The sequence below is a fragment of the Nycticebus coucang genome, chromosome 12, assembly GCF_027406575.1.
Source record: "Nycticebus coucang isolate mNycCou1 chromosome 12, mNycCou1.pri, whole genome shotgun sequence".
Taxonomy (NCBI): Eukaryota; Metazoa; Chordata; class Mammalia; order Primates; family Lorisidae; genus Nycticebus; species Nycticebus coucang.
The window spans coordinates 33,406,098-33,429,684 of NC_069791.1; the positions used below are offsets into that span (position 1 = coordinate 33,406,098).

The following is a 23,587-nucleotide window of genomic DNA, read 5'->3' on the forward strand; positions in this document are numbered from 1 at the left end:
CTAAATATTAACACAGCCACCAAAAATTAAATTAATAATTTTGAATTTATTCAATTTTTTTGTGAGAAAATGAACTTAATGTTTTAATTTTCTATATCACTACTCCTTTATCATAGAATACTAGGAATTGACCTTTATTCTAGATGATAATTTGTTCCACAAGCATACAAAATCACGTGCATATGGCGAAATTGTTTAGTTATTCCATTTTTCCTCATTAAAAAGAAAATACACATTTTGGCGATTGTAAATTGAGCTGCAATAAACAGTCTAGTACAAGTGACCTTATGATAAAAGGATTTCTTTCCTTCTGGGTAGATGCCCAGTAATGGGATTGCAGGATCGAATGGGAGGTCTAGGTTGAGTGCTTTGAGGTTTCTCCATACTTCCTTCCAGAAAGGTTGTACTAGTTTGCAGTCCCACCAGCAGTGTAAAAGTGTTCCCTTCTCTCCACATCCACGCCAGCATCTGCAGTTTTGAGATTTTGTGATATGGGCCATTCTCACTGGGGTTAGATGATATCTCAGGGATGTTTTGATTTGCATTTCTCTAATATATAGAGATGATGAACATTTTTTCATGTGTTTGTTAGCCATTCATCTGTCGTCTTTAGAGAAAGTTCTATTCATGTCTCTTGCCCATTGATATAAGGGATCGTTGGCTTTTTTCATGTGGATTAATTTGAGTTCTCTATAGATCCTGGTTATCAAGCTTTTGTCTGATTGAAAATATGCAAATATCCTTTCCCATTGTGTAGGTTGTCTCTTTGCTTTGGTTATTGTCTCCTTAGCTGTACAGAAGCTTTTCAGTTTAATGAAGTCCCATTTGTTTATTTTTGTTGTTGTTGCAATTGCCATGGCAGTCCTCTTCATGAAGTCTTTCCCCAGGCCAATATCTTCCAGTGTTTTGCCTATGCTTTCTTTGAGGATTTTTATTGTTTCATGCCTTAAATTTAAGTCCTTTATCCATCTCGAATCAATTTTTGTGAGTGGGGAAAGGTGTGGGTCCAGTTTCAGTCTTTTACATGTAGACATCCAGTTCTCCCAACACCATTTATTGAATAGGGAGTCTTTCCCCCAAGGTAAGTTCTTGTTTGGTTTATCAAAGATTAGGTGGTTGTAAGATGTTAGTTTCATTTCTTGGTGTTCAATTTGATTCCAAGTGTCTATGTCTCTGTTTTTGTGCCAGTACCATGCTGTCTTGAGCACTATGGCTTTGTAGTACAGACTAAAATCTGGTATGCTGATGCCCCCAGCTTTATTTTTGTTACTAAGAACTGCCTTAGCTATACGGGGTTTTTTCTGGTTCCATACAAAACGCAGAATCATTTTTTCCAAATCTTGAAAGTACGATGTAGGTACTTTGATAGGAATGGCATTGAATAGGTAAATTGCTTTGGGAAGTATAGACATTTTAACAATGTTGATTTTTCCCATCCATGAGCAATCGCCAAAATGTGGAAACAGCCTAAATGCCCACCAACCCAGGAATGGATTAACAAGCTGTGGTATATGTATACCATGGAATACTATTCAGCCACTAAAAAAAATGGAGACTTTACATCCTTCGTATTAACCTGGATGGAAGTGGAAGACATTATTCTTAGTAAAGCATCACAAGAATGGAGAAGCATGAATCCTATGTACTCAATCTTGACATGAGGACAATTAATGACAATTAAGGTCATGGGGGGGGAAGCAGAAAGAGGGATGGAGGGAGGGGGGTGGGGCCTTAGTGTGTGTCACACTTTATGGGGGCAAGACATGATTGCAAGAGGGACTTTACCTAACAATTGTAATCAGTGTAACTGGCTTATTGTACCCTCAATGAATCCCCAACAATAAAAAAAAAAAATAAATAAAAAAATAAAAGTGAAAAAAAAAAAAAAAAGAAAATACATATTTTTCTTTTCAACTTAAAGATATCACTGACTATAATACATAGTATTCTGCTATGATTTCCCATCTTGATGTTTAGTAGTAGAAGTTAGGACTATAATCTTCATTTTTTTGTTTGTTGGTTTTTGTTTTCTTTTGCTTTATTTTTCCATTATATCTCTCAAATTGCCATACCATATTCACCCAAGTATTTGGAAACCTGGGAATGAATGACTCTAACCATGGGCTGGGATTGTTTCTACTTACTTCCCGCATCACTTTGGCCATCAAAGACGTGTGCCACAAGGACGTATCAATTTTGCAGGTAGATAAGGCAGTGAATGTCAAGAATCTCATTCTATCCACTTTCTAAGACCATATCCCTCACTATAATTAATAAATGCCTTATAATATAACAATTATATATTGGCTTGACTTCTTTTTTTTCCATCTTTTTATTTGGGGTGAAAACCCACGGTAATTTTGGGGGGTTGTAATTAAGATTTAACAGCATTATAATTCTAATGAATAACTTAAATATCCTCTTGAGATAAATATAATGATATTTTATGGATATATTGGAATCCCAGTATTAAGACTACGAATCACACTAGCCTACTTCTATCACCAATGACTCATGCTGTTTCTTTCTTTCTTTCTTTTTTTTTTATTGCATGCTGTTTCTTTCTAATGAATTGACCATTACATTTCCAAAGTTCTGAAACGGCCAACAGACCATAGAAAGATAATTCTTTAGGCTCCTGCTTGAAACCAACAGCTTGAGCGAACTGCTGCTGGCCTTGATTCAGGGCCAGTGGTTTCACTTCTTTATAAATTATGCTGCCTATAGTATTCTTTTTTTTTTTTTTTTTTTGCAGTTTTTGGCCGGGGCTGGGTTTGAACCTGCCACCTCTGGCATATGGGGCTGGTGCCCTACTCCACTGAGCCACAGGTGCCACCCTGCCTATAGTATCCTTTAAACAACTTACACAAGGCTGGGTGTGGTGGCTCGCACCTGTAATCCTGGCACTCTGGGAGGCAGAGGAGGGTAGATTGCTTGGGCTCAGGAGTTCAAGACGAGCCTGAGCAAGAGCAAGACGCCTGTCTCTACTAAAAATAGAGAAAATTAGCTGGTGTTGTGGTGGGCGCCTGTAGTCCACCTTTTGGAAGGTGAGGCAGGAGATTGCATTACTGTGAGCTTTGATGACACCATGGCGCTGTACCCAGGGTGACAGAGTGAGACTCTGTCTCAAAAAAAAAAAAAATTGAAACTAAAGAAAAAAATAACATATACGCATTAAGAAAGGTGCATTTTAACTCAGTCTAAATATTTACTTGAAAAGGGTGTTATGGAGCAAATTTAAGAATGGGCTGGAGGATGGACTAAACGTTCTTTATACATAGGGATTTCAAGATTTGAAAAGTAGCCTATAAGGGAAATCTAAGAAGTGCTGGTAGCCGTGGTGACAGTATTTTTGTTTGTTGCTTTGTTGTAGACTGCCTCTTCAAGGTGTGCCCTATGAACCGATATTCTGCCCAGAAGCAATACTGGAAAGCCAAGCAGGCCAAACAGGGGAACCACACCGAGGCAGCCTTGCTGAAGAAACTGCAGGTGAGGGCCGGGCTCTGTGAGTCTGGCTTAGGCTAGAGCGTGAACACAATAACAAAAGATGCGGCTTTATAGCTTTGTGACTTCACCTAATACACAGAGACTTAGAATAGATGTAGCAACACACTGAAATTTGGGAAGGACTTTTAAGAAATAGGGTGTGACCACTTATTTCCTGGCATGTATGTAGGACATTACGGCTGCATTATTTTAAGGTGTGCCCGAATAATTCAAAGCCTCACATTAAAATCTAAACCGATTCTGAATCTCTCTATTAAATCCAGTTCTATTTCACTTGATATAATACTTAAATTTTTTCCCCTCAGAGATTATGGAAAAAATATTGAAAGACCATTGTTTCTGGTTAGGCTTTGTATAAATTTGATAGCACTTAATTTTGCAGTTGGCCGGGCCTGGGTTTGAACCTGCCACCTCTGGCATATGGGGCCAGCGCCCTACTCCACCCCAACTTTTAGAGTTGAAAACTTTGAGACTTTTGAAATTCACCTGCTATCCTGGTTGGGTTTTTTTGGTGCAGCATTTCTTTTTGAACTAATTTTATAAGACCAAAGAGCCTAGTACTGTTCTGAAATTTCCAACATAAATGTGGCCCAAGACTTTTTTAGGCTGTATTTCAGCATAAATTGAGAAATTATCACACTATATTGTAATCATTTAATTATTGCTCCCTCCCGTTCTCTCTCTCCAAGTACCAAGAGTAAAGCTGCCACTTTATTTTATTTCTAGTAATAGTCTTTGTTCCTAAATACGTTTTTTTTTTTTTTTTGGTCAGATATTGTACCCTGTTCATTATGTTTCCATACTGAATATTTGACAATCTTTTTATAGCATGCTGCAGAACTGGAACAAAAACAAAATGAATCAGAGAATAAGAAACTACTGGGAGAAATTGTGAAATACAGTAATGTTATACAAGTAAGTCTCTATTTCTCTTGAATGAGGTGATTATTATGTGAGTAGGAATGCCAAACTGCATTAAAATTGTGAGATACAATAGTTTTTTCTTTGGTGGCAGTTGTAGATATTGTGACATATACAGTTTACTTATTAAGAATAAGTCTGATAGATACACATAAATAAGTAATCTTCCCTGTATGTATGCACAGGTTATTATATCAAAAGGAAGAAGGTGGGGGAACAGTTCCTAAAGGCCCATAATAAAATAGTTATTTGGATTATTGGGACTGATGTTTAACCTATGGAACTTTATCTTTTTACTTTGCAGAAAGAGGAAAGTTTTCCGGTTGTATTTTTAGGTGGAAGTTATCCCTGAATCGTTATTAGAAGTTGTTCTGTTTCAATTAGTATGCACGCTCTGATTTATATCAGCTGCATTTCTTTCCTGTGTTTCACGTAGATCTTTTTAGCTTTTTACTTGGTTATTTGTTAATATGGGCCCCACCTAGTTCTAAAAAGAATGTAAGGCATTTTCCAAAATACATGCCACATAACAAGATAAAATAGAAATAAGTGAGTGTATTGAGGCAAAGGGAAAATGATGGTTGTACAAATAAGCTGAAGTCAGGGGTAAAGCATATTTATAAAAGCCATGCGTGTAAAGTCTGGTAAACTTTGTCTCGAAGTCTTTTTATTGCCCACTTAGCCATAGAGAAATGTAGTATGTTACGGCGTTGGTGTGGGGGGCCGTACATAGTGTCCAATCAGAGGTTTAGAAGCACAGGTGTTCCCAGGAATAGGACTGGGGAAGTGTTTTTCTGTGTGCTCATAAAGAGGACACTGTTGAATGTAGTAAACAATAGCCTTAACTTCCTTACAGTAAATACTACAATGAAGTGTTTCATAGAGCTGGTTTTAAAAATAATATCCGCTGATATTTTGTTATTGGCCAGTGGCAAAATGTCAGGACACAAGGCAGTCAAAGCAGTTCCTTGATGGGATAAGATGAGAGAAGCTGGGCCTCTAACTCCCTGGATGTGTGACTTAATCTAACGATAGATAATGTGATGGCTGCAGCATGAGTGGCTGCATGTCCCTTGGACAATCCTCCATAAAAAGAGTTTCTCTTAACTTAGTTTTGATTAATATTAAGTGTCAATAAGTGGTGCTTATGTTCCTTGTCAAGCGCCTGGTGTGAAGTTGTTTGGTGGGTTAGGGACTGAACCACAAGCTTTAACATAGTGGATTACAAGGGGGTGGGCCCATGACAGTTTTCATTGGTTTATGGTAACTTGGGAAGCAAGGGTATGATAATGAGCTTTTCAAAAAGCTGATTTTTTTCTTTCCAATGAACTGCCCTATATTTTGAGTTAATTTCTTATATGGCAGGTACTGAAACTACCATTCATTTTTGAAATGATTATAATCATAAATGGAAAGGTTATTTTGTTTTGGTTTCCCTGCTGCGTGGAATCACATTTTGGTAAAATTTTGTTCATGAGAAAAAACAAAATCTGAGAAATGGTTCTTTCACACTCATCTACATGATGAGGGGGTGAGCATCCTCTGGCAGAAGTTGTAAGAATCTATTCAGGACGTGTGGCCTGCCTCCTTACAGAGGAGGAAGTAGGGTTGGCTGTGGGCAGGGGTGCTGTTACTAAGTGGGGTCAGGCCTTGCTTTAGTTCCTTGGTTTTTCTTCAGCATAGTCTGTATTTGTGGCTGACGTAGTTTAGGGGAGCTTCCAGGCCTCCTTTGGAAAGCCTAGGTTTATTCTGTTCTGTGTCAGTGGATGATCATCATTCAGCAGTGTCCCTGGTTTGTTTTCCTATGTGCCCACTATGTTCTGTAGCAGAATTGGGGGTGGAGGTGAGGAGGAACCCAAAGAAAGTTAAGTCAGAAAGATGATGAACATGGAGTCTGAAAACAGCTCCTTTTTAAAATCTCCACCTCAAGCTGTATGATGTGGATACTATTATATATGTATGAGTATGTAAATATGATTAACAGAGGAGCCCAAAGAATAAAGGTAGTAATCCCTGTCTTTCCCCTACAGCTACTGCATATAAAAAGCAACAAATATCTGACTGTCAACAAGCGATTACCCGCTTTACTGGAGAAGAATGCCATGCGTGTGTCCTTGGACGCTGCGGGAAATGAAGGGTCTTGGTTTTATATTCATCCCTTCTGGAAGCTGAGAAGCGAGGGTGACAATGTATGTAAACAGAAAATTAAGAGGGAAATAGTGGGTTCATAAAGAAAATAATTTTTAATAAGAAAGATAATCCAGAAAGCACAAAGAAAGAAAATATAGTCTTTAATCAATGTTATTTTTATGTTAATATCTTTGCTAGGTTAAACGTATTGATTTATAGTGCAAATTGTGCTCAGAAATCACCAAAGGCAAAGTTCAGATTAATTGAAAATCATCTTCCAAGTAGAATTTGTGCGAAAGAACTTAAGCATTCTTAGCATTGGCTGAGACTTGTAAAAGAGACGCAGAATTTACTTTCTTACCTCATCAGGATGGAGGATGGTTGTAAGGAAAAAGAGCCATGTGTAGGAAAAGGTGTCTGCCCTGTTGAATTAGGAGGGCAACACTGTGAACTGTGACAATATTCCATTTACCAGCTCTTTGCCAGCTGCTTACAGTCTGTAAGCCATAATTGGTAAGTAATGTGTGAGGAACTGCAGGGTGGCGTCTATTCTTTGATGATAATCATATATTTAAAATGCATTGGGGAAAAAAAAAATGCATTGGGGACTATGAGCATTTTATCATGTAAGTTTTAGAAGTTGGTAAATATTTTCTGTTCCTTTATAGAGAAAAAAAATCATGGAATATGATTCCATGGGATCAATAGTTGGATTTTTTTTGGTGTGTAATCAAATACCAGATGATAGCACATGGGAGATACTCAGTAACTGCTGGTTGACACTGAATTCTGAATGACTTTTGTAAATAGTGTACCTTATAGGGTGGCGCTTGTGGCTCAGTGAGCAGGGCACCGGCCCCATATACCGAGGGTGGCGGGTTCATGCCCGGCCCCGGCCAAACTGCAACAAAAAAATAGCCGGGCGTTGTGGCAGGCGCCTGTGGTCCCAGCTACTCGGGAGGCTGAGGCAGGAGAATCGCCTAAGCCCAGGAGTTGGAGGTTGCTGTGAGCTGTGTGATGCCACGGCACTCTACCAAGGGCAATAAAGTGAAACTCTGTCTCTACAAAAAAAAAAAAAAAGTGTACCTTATAAATAAGTCTAGGATCAGGTGAACAATAGTTGAGATTAAAAAATTAACATTATGAATTCAAAGCAATAGAAAAGTGTAGTTATTCTGATGGAGTTTTCTTAGTACCTATGTGGATTATATTTTAAGTGTGTTATATTATAGAATATTTCTTGTCTTAGAAATGTCTTCTTTTTATAGTGAGTTTATTTTTTCCAGTGAATTTTGAAGTATAAATTCAATTCCACAGGCTGCAAGCTTCATGATTTAATTTGGTTAATAAGTTATCTGGGGATCCTTGCTTAGGTAAGGTTTGGGAGAAGCATGGCATGCAGAAATGTGATGCACTTTATGTCTCGTGTTGGTTGGATTCTGTTAAAAAAAAATCTGACTTTTTTTTTGGCATCAAGCGATGTGTGCTGTGAGAGCATGATTCATGTTTTATTTTCTGGAGGTAGTTAATTACAATCAACTCTCAACTCTTCAGGGACTGATGATGCAGCTTGTGAACAAATCTGTGTCTTTGGGTGCACTTTCTGGCAAAGCTTGTTTCCCTCCTCAACCCTCCATGGAGTAGTGGGCTGTCTGTAGGTGACCCGTGCAAATTAAATGCCAGAACAAACAAAATCTGAGCTGAAGGCATGCAATGTAGTGATTGCATAAATCGGGCCCTTTGGATTAGCTGTGGATTTTATTGATTTATTCTGTTTCTTTAATTTATTCATTCTGTGTATTCCTTCCCTGCTTCTAAATTACTTTACAGAGTCAATAGAGAGTTGAATGTAATGAACTATTGTGCAAATAATTAGTTGTTCTGGAGAAACAAAACAAAGCCTATCACTCACTCAGTCTTGGTGAAAATAGACAGTATAATTGTTAAATGCAATATAAGAGTTCTCCTTATCTAGATGTGTTCCATAAAGCATGGCTAAAACAACCCTCCACACTGCTTTCTGCTGAAACAGCTGACTGTTTTTGTTTGTCACTGTGTAGCTTTTGTGTATTGCTGTGAAAGCATAAGCACACCCACAGCCCTGAACTGGCCACATAAATAATTGTATTGCAATACTCATTTTCTTCCCTAAAAATAGACAGCATTTTTCTAAAATATAAATCTACTGTAATTTGTTGAAGGCAATTGGAAATACTGTCACTTTATAACCGGTAGTTCAATTACTACTTATTTTCCTTAAAAGCACATTAAATGAAAAAGAAAATTGCAATGTTTAAAAGACGTTTAAGATGATACTTTACTATTTAGCCATAATTATGCTACAAGTTAGGGTATAAGTATTTGAGACATTCTGTGACTCAGATGAAATGCAGGAATGAGGCTGATTATAACTAGTCTGGGAGAGCGCTGCTTTTGTGATATGGTTTATGTAATTGTGGGATGAATGGCTTCAGGGGAAAAGCAGAGTCATGGGTCTCTCAGCTTTCAACTGTGTAGAAAGTCCTTGGTTGCCGTTGGACTCTTGGAAAGTCACTGGGGACAACCATGAGCAGGGAACATAAATATTTTATTTTCATTTGTCTTCCTGTGATTGAGTAGTTAATTTTTCATTTTCAATTTTGACCTAAAAAGACATAGCTTCTTTACCTTGATGGTGGGTTTTAAAAGTGAAAAAAGCCTACACATTCTTTTTTTTATTTATTGTTGGGGATTCATTGAGGGCAAGAAGCCCATACATTGTTTAAATCAACAGACAATGTTAACTCCTAGGGGAAGAAACTCTTCAAATAGCAAGTAGATTTTGTTATTTTAAAAAAACTGTATACCTCGAATTTCTAGCACAGGTGAAAACTGGATAGAACCCTGGTGTTTTGGTTCCTGCTGTGGTGTTCTTTTCACCATACCAGGTGCCACTTCAAAAGAAAGCTGGCTGCTAGTGCCATTATACTACCTATTCCTCTTTATTTTTAGCAAAATCCCAGCTTGAATCTTATGGCTTTTACATTGAATTAACAGAAATGCTTTTGGAAGTGCAATTATAAAAAAAAAAAAAAGATGTTTGTGCACTTGAGGGAGTGCAGTGGCTGATCCTAGGATGCAGCAGAAAATGATTTCACCCTGATGTTCTTTATTAAATTTACAACTTCTTAGGAAGCATCTGATCTTATTATGTGTAGAATAGGCCCCCAAATGCACTATTCTGAAAATATTACCAAGTTCCATATTTACCAAGTTATCTCATAAGGTGTGAATTCTCTCAGAAGAGGGGCTATTTCTTATATGCTTTTATTTTCTTTCTGACACCTCTTAATGTTCTTTTTTTTTTTTTGAGACAAGAGTCTCACTATGTCACCCTCTGTAGAGGGCTGTAGCATCACAGCTCACAGCAGCCTCAAACTCTTGGGCTTAAGCAATTCTCTTGCCTAAGCCTCCCAAGTAGCTGGGATTACAGGTACCTACCACAATGCCCGGCTATTTTTTGTTGCAGTTGTCATTGTTGTTTAGCAGGCTCCAGCTGGGTTCAGGTGCCGTAACCACTGTGCTATGGGGACCGAGCCACTTAGTGTTTTTTTTATTTCATGTGATTGGCATCTTGTCCATATCATTTGCAGGTTTTATTCAGCTTGGTTAGGCACGGTGGTCATTGTCAAGAACAGTGAGGACCTGAAGATTAGTGAATTAAAGTTAGATTTTACTTATGAATGCTGTTCTCATGAACCTGTGGGAGCTGTTTCATTGACATCAAGGAACATTTTTGCTCTGTGGCTGACCTCTCAAAAATATGTAAGACTTTATGGGTTGAGTAAATGTAACATAGACCCAAAGGTTATCGACAACTATGGTAAAATAGTATGACTTAGAATAGTGACTGTAGGCGCCACCATGAGTATTTGTTGAATTGGAAGGATATAGTTAAAACATATCACTATATTTAGCAATATTTGATATGGTACAGATGAGAATGAAATAGTCCTATTATTCATCAAGAAATTGGAAGACCACATATAAAACTGGCAAAATGTAGTGTCAAGCTCTCAGTAATTTGTGATGTGTGGATGACTCCTCAGGTCTCTACGTGGCTCTGCAACTTGGAGCTGCCTTCGTGTCATGGATGGTAACAAATGTTTGTTTGGGGGGATAGGGAGTTGGAAGCTTATTTCATGCTTCTTTTATTTGCTTTTGTTTATAATTTAATTTTGTAAAAGAGGTACCAGTTCTTGGTTCAAAGACAGAAGACAGTATAAAGATGTATTGTGAAGAGTCTCTCTCTTACCCTTTCCCCTTTCCGTCTGGTTCCAGCTTCCTTGTTGCACAGCTAACCACTGGAGAGATTTCTTTAGGCATGTACTCCGATTCTCTTCCTCTCATTTTTTACACAAAAGATAGCATGCCTTGCTGTGCTCCTTCGTTTTTTTGCTTAGCATGGTTCCTTGATGATCTTTCCTCATCTGCATATAGAGAGCTTACACAATGAGTTTGAGTCACAGCATCGGACGTGGCAGGTAGGATGATGGATAGAGACTATCCATCCTGTAAAAGCAGAAGGTTTTTCAGCCAACCAAAGAATAGCTTGCCTTTATTTGCTCAGTAAGCTTGAGGCTTCTCTATTTCAATCTCCAGATACAGTTGGTGGCAACAGCACCGGACGTAGATTTCTCTGCAGTCCATATCATGGATCATCTGGTAGTGAAAATAGGAAATCATATTTTTTTATTTTTATTTTTTATTGTTGGGGATTCATTGAGGGTACAATAAGCCAGGTTACACTGATTGCAATTGTTAGGTAAAGTCCCTCTTGCAATCATGTCTTGCCCCCATAAAGTGTGACACACACCAAGGCCCCACCCCTCTCCCTCCTTCCCTCTTTCTGTTTCCACCCCCATAACCATAATTGTCATTAATTGTCCTCATATCAAAATTGAGTACATAGGATTCATGCTTCTCCATTCTTGTGATGCTTCACTAAGAATAATGTCTTCCACGTCCATCCAGGTTAATACGAAGGATGTAAAGTCTCCATTTTTTTTAATGGCTGAATAGTATTCCATGGTATGCATATACCACAGCTTGTTAATCCATTCCTGGGTTGGTGGGCATTTAGGCTGTTTCCACATTTTGGCGATTGTAAATTGAGCTGCAATAAACAGTCTAGAACAAGTGTCCTTGTGGTAAAAGGATTTTTTTCCTTCTGGGTAGATGCCCAGTAATGGGATTGCAGGATCAAATGGGAGGTCTAGCTTGAGTGCTTTGAGGTTTTTCCATACTTCCTTCCAGAAAGGTTGTACTAGTTTGCAGTCCCACCAGCAGTGTAAAAGTGTTCCCTTCTCTCCACATCCACACCAGCATCTGCAGTTTCGAGATTTTGTGATGTGGGCCATTCTCACTGGGGTTAGATGATACCTCAGGGTTGTTTTGATTTGCATTTCTCTAATATATAGAGATGATGAACATTTTTTCATGTGTTTGTTAGCCATTTGTCTGTCGTCTTTAGAGAAAGTTCTATTCATGTCTCTTGCCCATTGATATAAGGGATTGTTGGCTTTTTTCATGTGGATTAATTTGAGTTCTCTATAGATCCTAGTTATCAAGCTTTTGTCTGACTGAAAATATGCAAATATCCTTTCCCATTGTGTAGGTTGTCTCTTTGCTTTGGTTATTGTCTCCTTAGCTGTACAGAAGCTTTTCAGTTTAATGAAGTCCCATTTGTTTATTTTTGTTGTTGTTGCAATTGCCATGGCAGTCTTCTTCATGAAGTCTTTCCCCAGGCCAATATCTTCCAGTGTTTTTCCTATGCTTTCTTGGAGGATTTTTATTGTTTCATGCCTTAAATTTAAGTCCTTTATCCATCTTGAATCAATTTTTGTGAGTGGGGAAAGGTGTGGGTCCAGTTTCAGTCTTTTACATGTAGACATCCAGTTCTCCCAACACCATTTATTGAATAGGGAGTCTTTCCCCCAAGGTATGTTCTTGTTTGGTTTATCAAAGATTAGGTGGTTGTAAAATGTTAGTTTCATTTCTTGGTTTTCAATTCGATTCCAAGTGTCTATGTCTCTGTTTTTGTGCCAGTACCATGCTGTCTTGAGCACTATGGCTTTGTAGTACAGACTAAAATCTGGTATGCTGATGCCCCCAGCTTTATTTTTGTTACAGAGAACTGCCTTAGCTATACGGGGTTTTTTCCGGTTCCATACAAAACGCAGAATCATTTTTCCAAACCTTGAAAGTACGATGTTGGTATTTTGATAGGAATGGCATTGAATAGGTAGATTGCTTTGGGAAGTATAGACATTTTAACAATGTTGATTCTTCCCATCCTTGAGCATGGTATGTTCTTCCATTTGTTAATATCCTCTGCTATTTCCTTTCTGAGGATTTCATAGTTTTCTTTATAGAGGTCCTTCACCTCCTTCATTAGGTATATTCCTAGGTATTTCATTTTCTTTGAAACTATGGTGAAGGGAGTTGTGTCCATAATTAGCTTCTCATCTTGACTGTTATTGGTGTACACAAAGGCTACTGACTTGTGGACATTGATTTTCTATCCTGAAACATTACTGTATTTTTTGATGACTTCTAGGAGCCTTGTGGTTGAGTCTTTGGGGTTCTCTAAGATCATGTCATAAGATCATCTCATAAGATCATGTCGTCAGCAAAGAGGGAGAGTTTGACCTCCTCTGCTCCCATTTGTATTCCCTTTATTTCCTTGTCTTGCCTAATTGTATTGGCTAGAACTTCGAGCACTACGTTGAATAGTAAAGGTGACAGAGGACAACCTTGTCTGGTTCCAGTTCTAAGGGGAAAAGCTTTCAGTTTTACTCCATTCAGTAAAATATTGGCTGTGGGTTTGTCATAGATAGCTTCAATCAGTTTTAGAAATGTGCCACCTATGCCTATACTCTTCAGTGTTCTAATTAGAAAAGGATGCTGGATTTTATCAAATGCTTTTTCTGCATCTATTGAGAGGATCATGTGATCTTTATTTTTGCCTCTGTTAATATGGTGGATAACGTTTATGGACTTGTGTATATTAAACCAGCCTTGCATCCCTGGGATGAAGCCTACTTGATCATGATGAATGACTTTTTTGATGATAAGCTGTAATCTATTGGCTAGGATTTTGTTGAGAATTTTTGCGTCTATATTCATGAGTGAGATTGGTCTGAAATTCTCCTTTTTGTTTGGGTCTTTTCCTGGTTTTGGTATCAGGGTGATGTTTGCTTCATAGAATGTGTTGGGGAAGATTCCTTCTTCCTCAATTTTTTGGAATAATTTCTGCAGTACAGGAATAAGCTCTTCCTTGAAGGTTTGATAGAATTCTGGAGTGAAGCCATCTGGACCAGGGCATTTTTTGGTTGGAAGATTTTTTATTGTTTCTTTGATCTCAGTGCTTGAAATTGGTCTGTTCAGGAGGTCTATTTCTTCCTGGCTGAGTCTAGGGAGAGGGTGTGATTCCAAATATTGATCCATTTCTTTCACATTGTCAAATTTCTGGGCATAGAGCTTCTGGTAGTATTCAGAGATGATCTCTTGTATCTCTGTGGGATCAGTTGTTATTTCCCCTTTATCATTTCTGATTGAGGTTACTAGAGATTTTACTTTTCTATTCCTCGTTATTCTGGCCACTGGTTTATCTATTTTATTTATTTTTTCAAAAAACCAACTCCTTGTTTCATTAATTTTCTGAATGATTCTTTTGTTTTCAATTTCATTGATCTCTGATTTGATTTTGGATATTTCTTTTCTTCTACTGAGTTTAGGCTTAGATTGTTCTTCTTTTTCCAATTCCATAAGATCTCTTGTGAGATTGTTGATGTGCTCTCTTTCTGTTTTTCGAATGTAGGCATCTAAAGCGATGAATTTTCCTCTCAAAACTGCTTTTGCAGTATCCCACAGGTTTTGGTAGCTTGTGTCTTCATTGTTGTTATGCTCAAGGAAGTTAATGATTTCCTGTTTTATTTCTTCCTTCACCCATCTGTTATTCAACAGAAGATTGTTTAGTTTCCATGCCTTTGGGTGGGGTCGAGCATTTTTGTTAGAGTTGAGTTCCACCTTTAGTGCCTTATGGTCTGAGAAGATACAAGGTAAAATTTCAATTCTTTTGATTCTGTTGATATTTGTTTTGTGTCCCAGGATATGATCAATTTTGGAGAATGTTCCATGGGGTGATGAGAAGAATGTATACTCTTTATCTTTGGGATAGAGTGTTCTATATGCGTCTATCAAGCACAGTTGTTCTAGGGTCTCATTTAAATCTCTTATATCCTTGTTTAATTTGTGTTTAGAGGATCTGTCCAGCTCTGTAAGAGGAGTGTTAAGGTCCCCTGTTATTATGGTATTATCAGATGTCATATTGCTCACACTGAATAAGGTCTGTTTCAAGAATCTGGGAGCATTTAAATTGGGTGCATAAATATTTAGAATTGAAATGTCTTCTTGTTGTATTTTTCCCTTGACCAATATAAAGTGACCATCTTTGTCTTTTTTGACTTTAGTTGCTTTAAATCCACATGTATCTGAAAATAAGATTGCAACTCCTCTTTTCTTCTGAATTCCATTTGCCTGAAAAATTGTCTTCCAACCCTTGACTCGGAGCTTTAATTTGTCTTTTGAAGCCAGGTGTGTTTCTTGGAGACAGCAAATGGATGGCTTGTGTTTTTTAATCCAGTCAACCAATCTATGTCTCTTCAGTGGGGAATTCAAGCCATTAACATTTATTGAGATAATTGATAAGTGTGGTAGTATTCTTTTCGTCTTATTTTGTGAGAGTCCATTGCTTAGTTTTATCTTTTGCATCAATGTGGAGGTTAGGTTCTGTCCTTTAATTTCTGAGTTCTTACTTTGCTGCTGATCCATTGTGGTGGTCAGTGTGCAGAACAGGTTGAAGTATTTCCTGTAGAGCTGGTCTTGTTGTGGCAAATTTCCTCAATGTTTGTATATCCGTAAATGATTTGATTTCTCCGTCAATTTTGAAGCTTAGCTTAGCAGGGTACAGAATTCTGGGCTGGAAATTGTTCTGTTTAAGTAGATTAAAGGTAGATGACCGGGAGGCGGAGCAAGATGGCAGCCGAGTAACAGCTTCCTTGCATCTGGGCACCGTGAGTCTGGGGAGATAGGACTCCAGGCATCTCTGGCTGGTGGGAACTGCCTATCATCACTCCTATGAAAATACAGGGAGTCAGCGAGAGACTTCTGGACCCCAAGAGGAGGACTAAAACAGTGGAAAGCCGGCAAGTGTTCGCGTGTGTTAAATCCGTCTAAACCCGCCCACAACTCTAAGTTCAGTAGCAGCGAGACTGCAAACCAGAAAGGCCTTACCTGTGAACTGTTTTGATGTCCTTGGACTTGGCACTGAGTTGAACTGCCTTGGGGAAGGCCTGAGCAGGAGTGCGGAGAACTTTGGCCGTTGTCTAGGGCCCCAGTCTGAGCCGCTGAGCCAGACGGAGCTGATAGTGTTTGGCGGTGGGTCACACGGATCCATTGTCAGTGATCTGCCCTGGCAAGCTCTGCCCTCAGGGTCGCAGAGCTAGAAACGGGTGGGAGCTGGTAACCCAGCAACCAAGTAGCCTAAGGGTGGGGTCTGAGCTGCCTTGCAGCCCTAACCCTCAGGGGCAGAGTGAGATCGGTTTTGGCACACTGAGTAAGTGCATAGCCACTTCAGCAGCGATTCCAGCGAGAAAGCTGGGAAAGCTTCTGCTCAGCAAGTTTACAAGTTCAAAGTGCCTTTTAAGTAGGCTGAAGAGAGATTTAGGGTGTCTACCTGCTGGGGTTTGAGAAATCAGCAGACTCCAGTCGTATCAGAACTGTGACTAACATCTCATACCCCAGAAGACCACGTGTTGCCCAGACAATATTCAATAACATATACAAACTGCTTTGTTTTTGGTTGTGTATTTTTTTCTTCTTTTTTTTTTGGTTTGGTTGTTTTTTTTGTTTGTTTATTTTGACGTTGCTGATGTTCTTTTGTTTTTTTAATTTCAATCTTTTCCACACAGATCCCTTTTTCTTTCTCAATTTTCCTAGTTTAATTATAATTTCCCATTGCTGCCTTTTTTAATAACTTCAACTTCATTTTTGCTAGTGTTTCTACCGATATAATTTGGTTTTTCACCCAATTTTATCCCCGTAAAGTTTTCTGTTTGCTTCTTTTGGTTTGATTTATAGCATTTTTGTCTTTCCTCTCTACTTGGTGGAGGTGGGGTACTGTGTCTGATCAGGTTAGCAAAGAGCTGCTGACCTCAAGGGAACCACGCAACTGGGCACCCCCAGAAGGTGGGGTTTTTTAAGATTGTGTCAAAGTACCCTACTGTACACCTATATTGCCCTGTCTCCCTCTTTCTGTCCCTCTCTTCTTTTTGTCAATATTCCTTATACCCACCCCCTCTCCTTTCTCTATCTTTCTTTTTTTCTTATCACTCGGTCCTCCTTTCTTTCATCCCCTTTTTTTGCTCTTCAACCTTCTCACCCTTCTGGTCCTATAACCCTTAGTCCACAGGCACAAGAACTTAAAGAGCAAGAGGAAGTGAAAGGAAAATTAGGGCAAGGAAACAGATAAAAGAAACCACTCATGAGGAAGAATCAGCAGAAAACTCCAGGCAACATGAAGAACCAGTCTAGAACAACCCCACCAAGGGACCATGAGGTAGCTACTGCAGATGATTCCACCAGTATAGAAATGTTAGGAATGACATAAAAGTAATTTCGAATACACATGTTGAAAACAATGAAAGAAATGATGGAAACAATGAAGGAAATTGCTAATAAAGTGGAAAATAACCAAAAGGAAATCCAAAAACAGAATCAAATAAGAGATGAACGATATCAAGAATATAAAAAGGATATAGCAGACCTGAAGGAACTGAAACAGTCAATTAGGGAACTTAAAGATACAATGGAAAGTATCAGCAACAGGTTAGACCATGCAGAAGAAAGAATTTCAGAGGTAGAAGACAAAGTTCTTGAGATAACTCAGACAGTAAAAGAGGCAGAAAAGAAGAGAGAGAAAGCAGAACGTTCACTGTCAGAATTATGGGACTTTATGAAGCGTTCCAACATACGAGTTATAGGAATTCCAGAAGGGGAAGAAGAATGCCCCAGAGGAATGGAAGCCATACTAGAGAATATTATAAAAGAAAATTTCCCAAACATCACCAAAGAGTCTGACACACTGCTTTCAGAGGGCTATCGGACCCCAGGTCACCTCAACTCTAACCGAGCTTCTCCAAGACACATTGTGATGAACCTGTCCAAAGTCAAGACAAAAGAAAAGATTCTGCAAGCTGCCAGGAGTAAGCGCCAGTTGACCTACAGGGGCAAATCCATCAGAGTTACCGCAGACTTCTCTAATGAAACTTTCCAAGCAAGAAGACAATGGTCATCTACCTTTAATCTACTTAAACAGAACAATTTTCAGCCCAGAATTCTGTACCCTGCTAAGCTAAGTTTCAGAATTGACGGAGAAATCAAATCATTTACGGATATACAAACATTGAGGAAATTCGCCACAACAAGACCAGCTCTACAGGAAATACTTCAACCTGTTCTGCACACTGACCACCACAATGGATCAGCAGCAAAGTAAGAACTCAGAAATCAAAGGACAGAACCTAACCTCCACACTGATGCAAAAGATAAAATTAAGCAATGGACTCTCACCAAATAAGACGAATAGAATACTACCACACTTATCAATTATCTCAATAAATGTTAATGGCTTGAATTCCCCACTGAAGAGACATAGATTGGCTGACTGGATTAAAAAACACAAGCCATCCATTTGCTGTCTGCAAGAAACACACCTGGCCTCAAAAGACAAATTAAAGCTCCGAGTCAAGGGTTGGAAGACAATTTTTCAGGCAAACGGAATTCAGAAGAAAAGAGGAGTTGCAATCTTATTTTCAGATACATGTGGATTTAAAGCAACTAAAGTCAAAAAAGACAAAGATGGTCACTTTATATTGGTCAAGGGAAAACTACAACAAGAAGACATTTCCATTCTAAATATTTATGCACCCAATTTAAATGCTCCCAGATTCTTGAAGCAGACCTTACTCAGTCTGAGCAATATGATATCTGATAATACCATCATAACAGGGGACTTTTACACACCTCTTACAGAGCTGGACAGATCCTCTAAACAGAAATTAAACAAAGATGTAAGAGATTTAAATGAGACCCTAGAACAACTATGCTTGATAGATGCATATAGAACACTCCACCCCAAAGATAAAGAATATATATTCTTCTCATCACCCCATGGAACATTCTCCAAAATTGATCATATCCTGGGACACAAAACAAATATCAACAGAATCAGAAGAATTGAAATTTTACCTTGCATGTTTTCAGACCATAAGGCACTAAAGGTGGAACTCAACTCTAACAAAAATGCTCAAGCCCACCCAAAGGCATGGAAATTAAACAATCTTCTGTTGAATAACAGATGGGTGAAGGAAGAAATAAAACAGGAAATCATTAACTTCCTTGAGCATAACAACAATGAAGACACAAGCTACCAAAACCTGTGGGATACTGCAAAAGCAGTTTTGAGAGGAAAATTCATCACTTTAGATGCCTACATTCGAAAAACAGAAAGAGAGCACATCAACAATCTCACAAGAGATCTTATGGAATTGGAAAAAGAAGAACAATCTAAGCCTAAACTCAGTAGAAGAAAAGAAATATCCAAAATCAAATCAGAGATCAATGAAATTGAAAACAAAAGAATCATTCAGAAAATTAATGAAACAAGGAGTTGGTTTTTTGAAAAAATAAATAAAATAGATAAACCATTAGCCAGACTAACTAGAAATAGAAAAGTAAAATCTCTAATAACCTCAATCAGAAACGATAAAGGGGAAATAACTACTGATCCCACAGAGATACAAGAGATCATCTCTGAATACTACCAGAAACTCTATGCCCAGAAATTTGACAATGTGAAGGAAATGGATCAATATTTGGAATCACACCCTCTCCCTAGACTTAGCCAGGAAGAAATAGAGCTCCTGAACAGACCAATTTCAAGCACTGAGATCAAAGAAACAATAAAAAAGCTTCCAACTAAAAAATGCCCTGGTCCAGATGGCTTCACTCCAGAATTCTATCAAACCTTCAAGGAAGAGCTTATTCCTGTACTGCAGAAATTATTCCAAAAAACTGAGGAAGAAGGAATCTTCCCCAACACATTCTATGAAGCAAACATCACCCTGATACCCAAACCAGGAAAAGACCCAAACAAAAAGGAGAATTTCAGACCAATCTCACTCATGAACATAGACGCAAAAATTCTCAACAAAATCCTAGCCAATAGATTACAGCTTATCATCAAAAAAGTCATTCATCATGATCAAGTAGGCTTCATCCCAGGGATGCAAGGCTGGTTTAACATACGCAAGTCTATAAACGTTATCCACCATATTAACAGAGGCAAAAATAAAGATCACATGATCCTCTCAATAGATGCAGAAAAAGCATTTGATAAAATCCAGCATCCTTTTCTAATTAGAACTCTGAAGAGTATAGTCATAGGTGGCACATTTCTAAAACTGATTGAAGCTATCTATGACAAACCCACAGCCAATATTTTACTGAATGGAGTAAAACTGAAAGCTTTTCCTCTTAGAACTGGAACCAGACAAGGTTGTCCTCTGTCACCTTTACTATTCAATGTAGTGCTCGAAGTTCTAGCCAATACAATTAGGCAAGACAAGGAAATAAAGGGAATCCAAATGGGAGCAGAGGAGGTCAAACTCTCCCTCTTTGCCGACGACATGATCTTATACTTAGAGAACCCCAAAGACTCAACCACAAGACTCCTAGAAGTCATCAAAAAATACAGTAATGTTTCAGGATAGAAAATCAATGTCCACAAGTCAGTAGCCTTTGTATACACCAATAACAGTCAAGATGAGAAGCTAATTAAGGACACAACTCCCTTCACCATAGTTTCAAAGAAAATGAAATACCTAGGAATATACCTAACGAAGGAGGTGAAGGACCTCTATAAAGAAAACTATGAAATCCTCAGAAAGGAAATAGCAGAGGATATTAACAAATGGAAGAACATACCATGCTCATGGATGGGAAGAATCAACATTGTTAAAATGTCTATACTTCCCAAAGCTATCTACCTATTCAATGCCATTCCTATCAAAGTACCTACATCGTACTTTCAAGATTTGGAAAAAATGATTCTGCGTTTTGTATGGAACCGGAAAAAACCCCGTATAGCTAAGGCAGTTCTTAGTAACAAAAATAAAGCTGGGGGCGTCAGCATACCAGATTTTAGTGTCTGTACTACAAAGCCATAGTGCTCAAGACAGCATGGTACTGGCACAAAAACAGAGACATAGACACTTGGAATCGAATTGAACACCAAGAAATGAAACTAACATCTTACAACCACCTAATCTTCGATAAACCAAACAAGAACTTACCTTGGGGGAAAGACTCCCTATTCAATAAATGGTGTTGGGAGAACTGGATGTCTACATGTAAAAGACTGAAACTGGACCCACACCTTTCCCCACTCACAAAAATTGATTCGAGATGGATAAAGGACTTAAATTTAAGGCATGAAACAATAAAAATCCTCAAAGAAAGCATAGGAAAAACACTGGAAGATATTGGCCTGGGGGAAGACTTCATGAAGAAGACTGCCATGGCAATTGCAACAACATCAAAAATAAAAAAATGGGACTTCATTAAACTGAAAAGCTTCTGTACAGCTAAGGACACAATAACCAAAGCAAAGAGACAACCCACACAATGGAAAAGGATATTTGCATATTTTTAATCAGACAAAAGCTTGATAACCAGGATCTATAGGGAACTCAAATTAATCCACATGAAAAAAGCCAACAATCCCTTATATCAATGGGCAAGAGACATGAATAGAACTTTCTCTAAAGATGACAGACGAATGGCTAACAAACATATGAAAAAATGTTCATCATCTCTATATATTAGAGAAATGCAAATGAAAACAACCCTCAGATATCATCTAACCCCAGTGAGAATGGCCCACATCACAAAATCTCAAAACTGCAGATGCTGGCGTGGATGTGGAGAGAAGGGAACACTTTTACACTGCTGGTGGGACTGCAAACTAGTACAACCTTTCTGGAAGGAAGTATGGAGAAACCTCAAAGCACTCAACCTAGACCTCCCATTCGATCCTGCAATCCCATTACTGGGCATCTACCCAGAAGGAAAAAAATCCTTTTATCATAAGGACACTTGTACTAGACTGTTTATGGCAGCTCAATTTACCATTGCCAAAATGTGGAAACAGCCTAAATGCCCACCAACCCAGGAATGGATTAACAAGCTGTGGTATATGTATACCATGGAATACTATTCAGCTATTAAAAAAAAATGGAGACTTTACATCCTTCGTATTAACCTGGATGGAAGTGGAAGACATTATTCTTAGTAAAGCATCACAAGAATGGAGAAGCATGAATCCTATGTACTCAATCTTGATATGAGGACAGTTAATGACAATTAAGTTTATGGGGGGGGAAGCAGAAAGAGGGATGGAGGGAGGAGGGTGGGGCCTTAGTGTGTGTCACACTTTATGGGGGCAAGACATGATTGCAAGAGGGAGTTTTCCTAACAATTGCAATCAGTGTAACTGGCTTATTGTACCCTCAATGAATCCCCAACAATAAAAAAAAAAAAGAAAAAAAAAAGGTAGATGACCATTGTCTTCTTGCTTGGAAAGTTTCATTAGAGAAGTCTGCGGTCACTGTAATGGATTTGCCCCTGTAGGTCAACTGGCGCTTACTCCTGGCAGCTTGCAGAATCTTTTCTTTTGTCTTGACTTTGGACAGGTTCATCACAATGTGTCTTGGAGAAGCTCGGTTAGAGTTGAGGTGACCTGGGGTCCGATAGCCCTCTGAAAGCAGTGTGTCAGAATCTTTGGTGATATTTGGGAAATTTTCTTTTATAATATTCTCTAGTATGGCTTCCATTCCTCTGGGGCATTCTTCTTCCCCTTCTGGAATTCCTATAACTTGTATGTTGGAACACTTCATAAAGTCCCATAATTCTGACAGTGAACGTTCTGCTTTCTCTCTCTTCTTTTCTGCCTCTTTTACTATCTGAGTTATCTCAAAAACTTTGTCTTCTACCTCTGAAATTCTTTCTTCTGCATGGTCTAACCTGTTGCTGATACTTTCCATTGCATCTTTAAGTTCCCTAATTGACTGTTTCAGTTCCTTCAGCTCTGCTATATCCTTTTTATATTCTTCATATCGTTCATCTCTTATTTGATTCTGTTTTTGAATTTCCTTTTGGTTATTTTCCACTTTATTAGCAGTTTCCTTCATTGTTTCCATCATTTCTTCATTGTTTTCAACATGTGTATTCGAAATTACTTTTATGTCATTCCTAACATTTCTGTATAGGTGGAATCCTCTGCAGTAGCTACCTCATGGTCCCTTGGAGGGGTTGTTCTGGACTGGTTCTTCATGTTGCCTGGAGTTTTCTGCTGATTCTTCCTCATGAGTGATTTCTTTTATCTGTTTCCTTGCCCTAATTTTCCTTTCACTTCCTCTTGCTCTTTAAGTTCTCGTGCCTGTGGACTAAGGGTTACAGGAGCAGAAGTGTGAGAAGGTTGAAGAACAAAAAATGGATGAAAGAAAGGAGGACCGAGTGATAAAAAAAAAAAAGAAAAATAGAGAAAGGAGAGGGGGTGGGTAAAAGGAATATTGACAAAAAGAAGAGAGGCACAGAAAGAGGGAGACAGAGCAATATAGGTGTACAGTAGGGTACTTTGATACAACCTTAAAAAAAAAAAACACCTTCTGGGGGTGCCCAGTTGGGTGGTTCCCTTGAGGTCAGCAGGTCTTTGCTAACCTGATCAGACACAGTACCCCACCTCCACCAAGTAGAGAGGAAAGACAAAAATGCTATAAATCAAACCAAAACAAGCAAACAGAAAACTTTACGGGATAAAATTGGGTGGAAAACCAAATAATAGCAGTAGAAACCCTAACAAAAATGA

At 38.5% G+C, this 23,587-nt stretch overlaps 1 protein-coding gene and 1 non-coding gene across 3 annotated transcripts in view; one reads left to right on the forward strand and one right to left on the reverse strand.

Moving 5' to 3' along the window:
• Nucleotides 1–23,587, forward strand: part of ITPR2 (inositol 1,4,5-trisphosphate receptor type 2) — a 537,798-nt gene that overhangs the window by 111,721 nt on the left and 402,490 nt on the right. For both annotated transcript variants that reach the window (XM_053554147.1, XM_053554146.1), the window contains exons 3-5: nucleotides 3,374–3,489; nucleotides 4,336–4,422; nucleotides 6,459–6,617. In XM_053554147.1, the coding sequence (XP_053410122.1) occupies nucleotides 3,397–3,489; nucleotides 4,336–4,422; nucleotides 6,459–6,617 (339 nt within the window). In that variant the 5' untranslated portion in view covers nucleotides 3,374–3,396. The remainder of the gene's footprint in view (nucleotides 1–3,373; nucleotides 3,490–4,335; nucleotides 4,423–6,458; nucleotides 6,618–23,587) is intronic.
• On the reverse strand, nucleotides 2,553–2,692 carry LOC128562996 (small nucleolar RNA SNORA2/SNORA34 family). The gene has a single exon (XR_008373674.1). It is a non-coding gene; the product is annotated as a small nucleolar RNA SNORA2/SNORA34 family (small nucleolar RNA).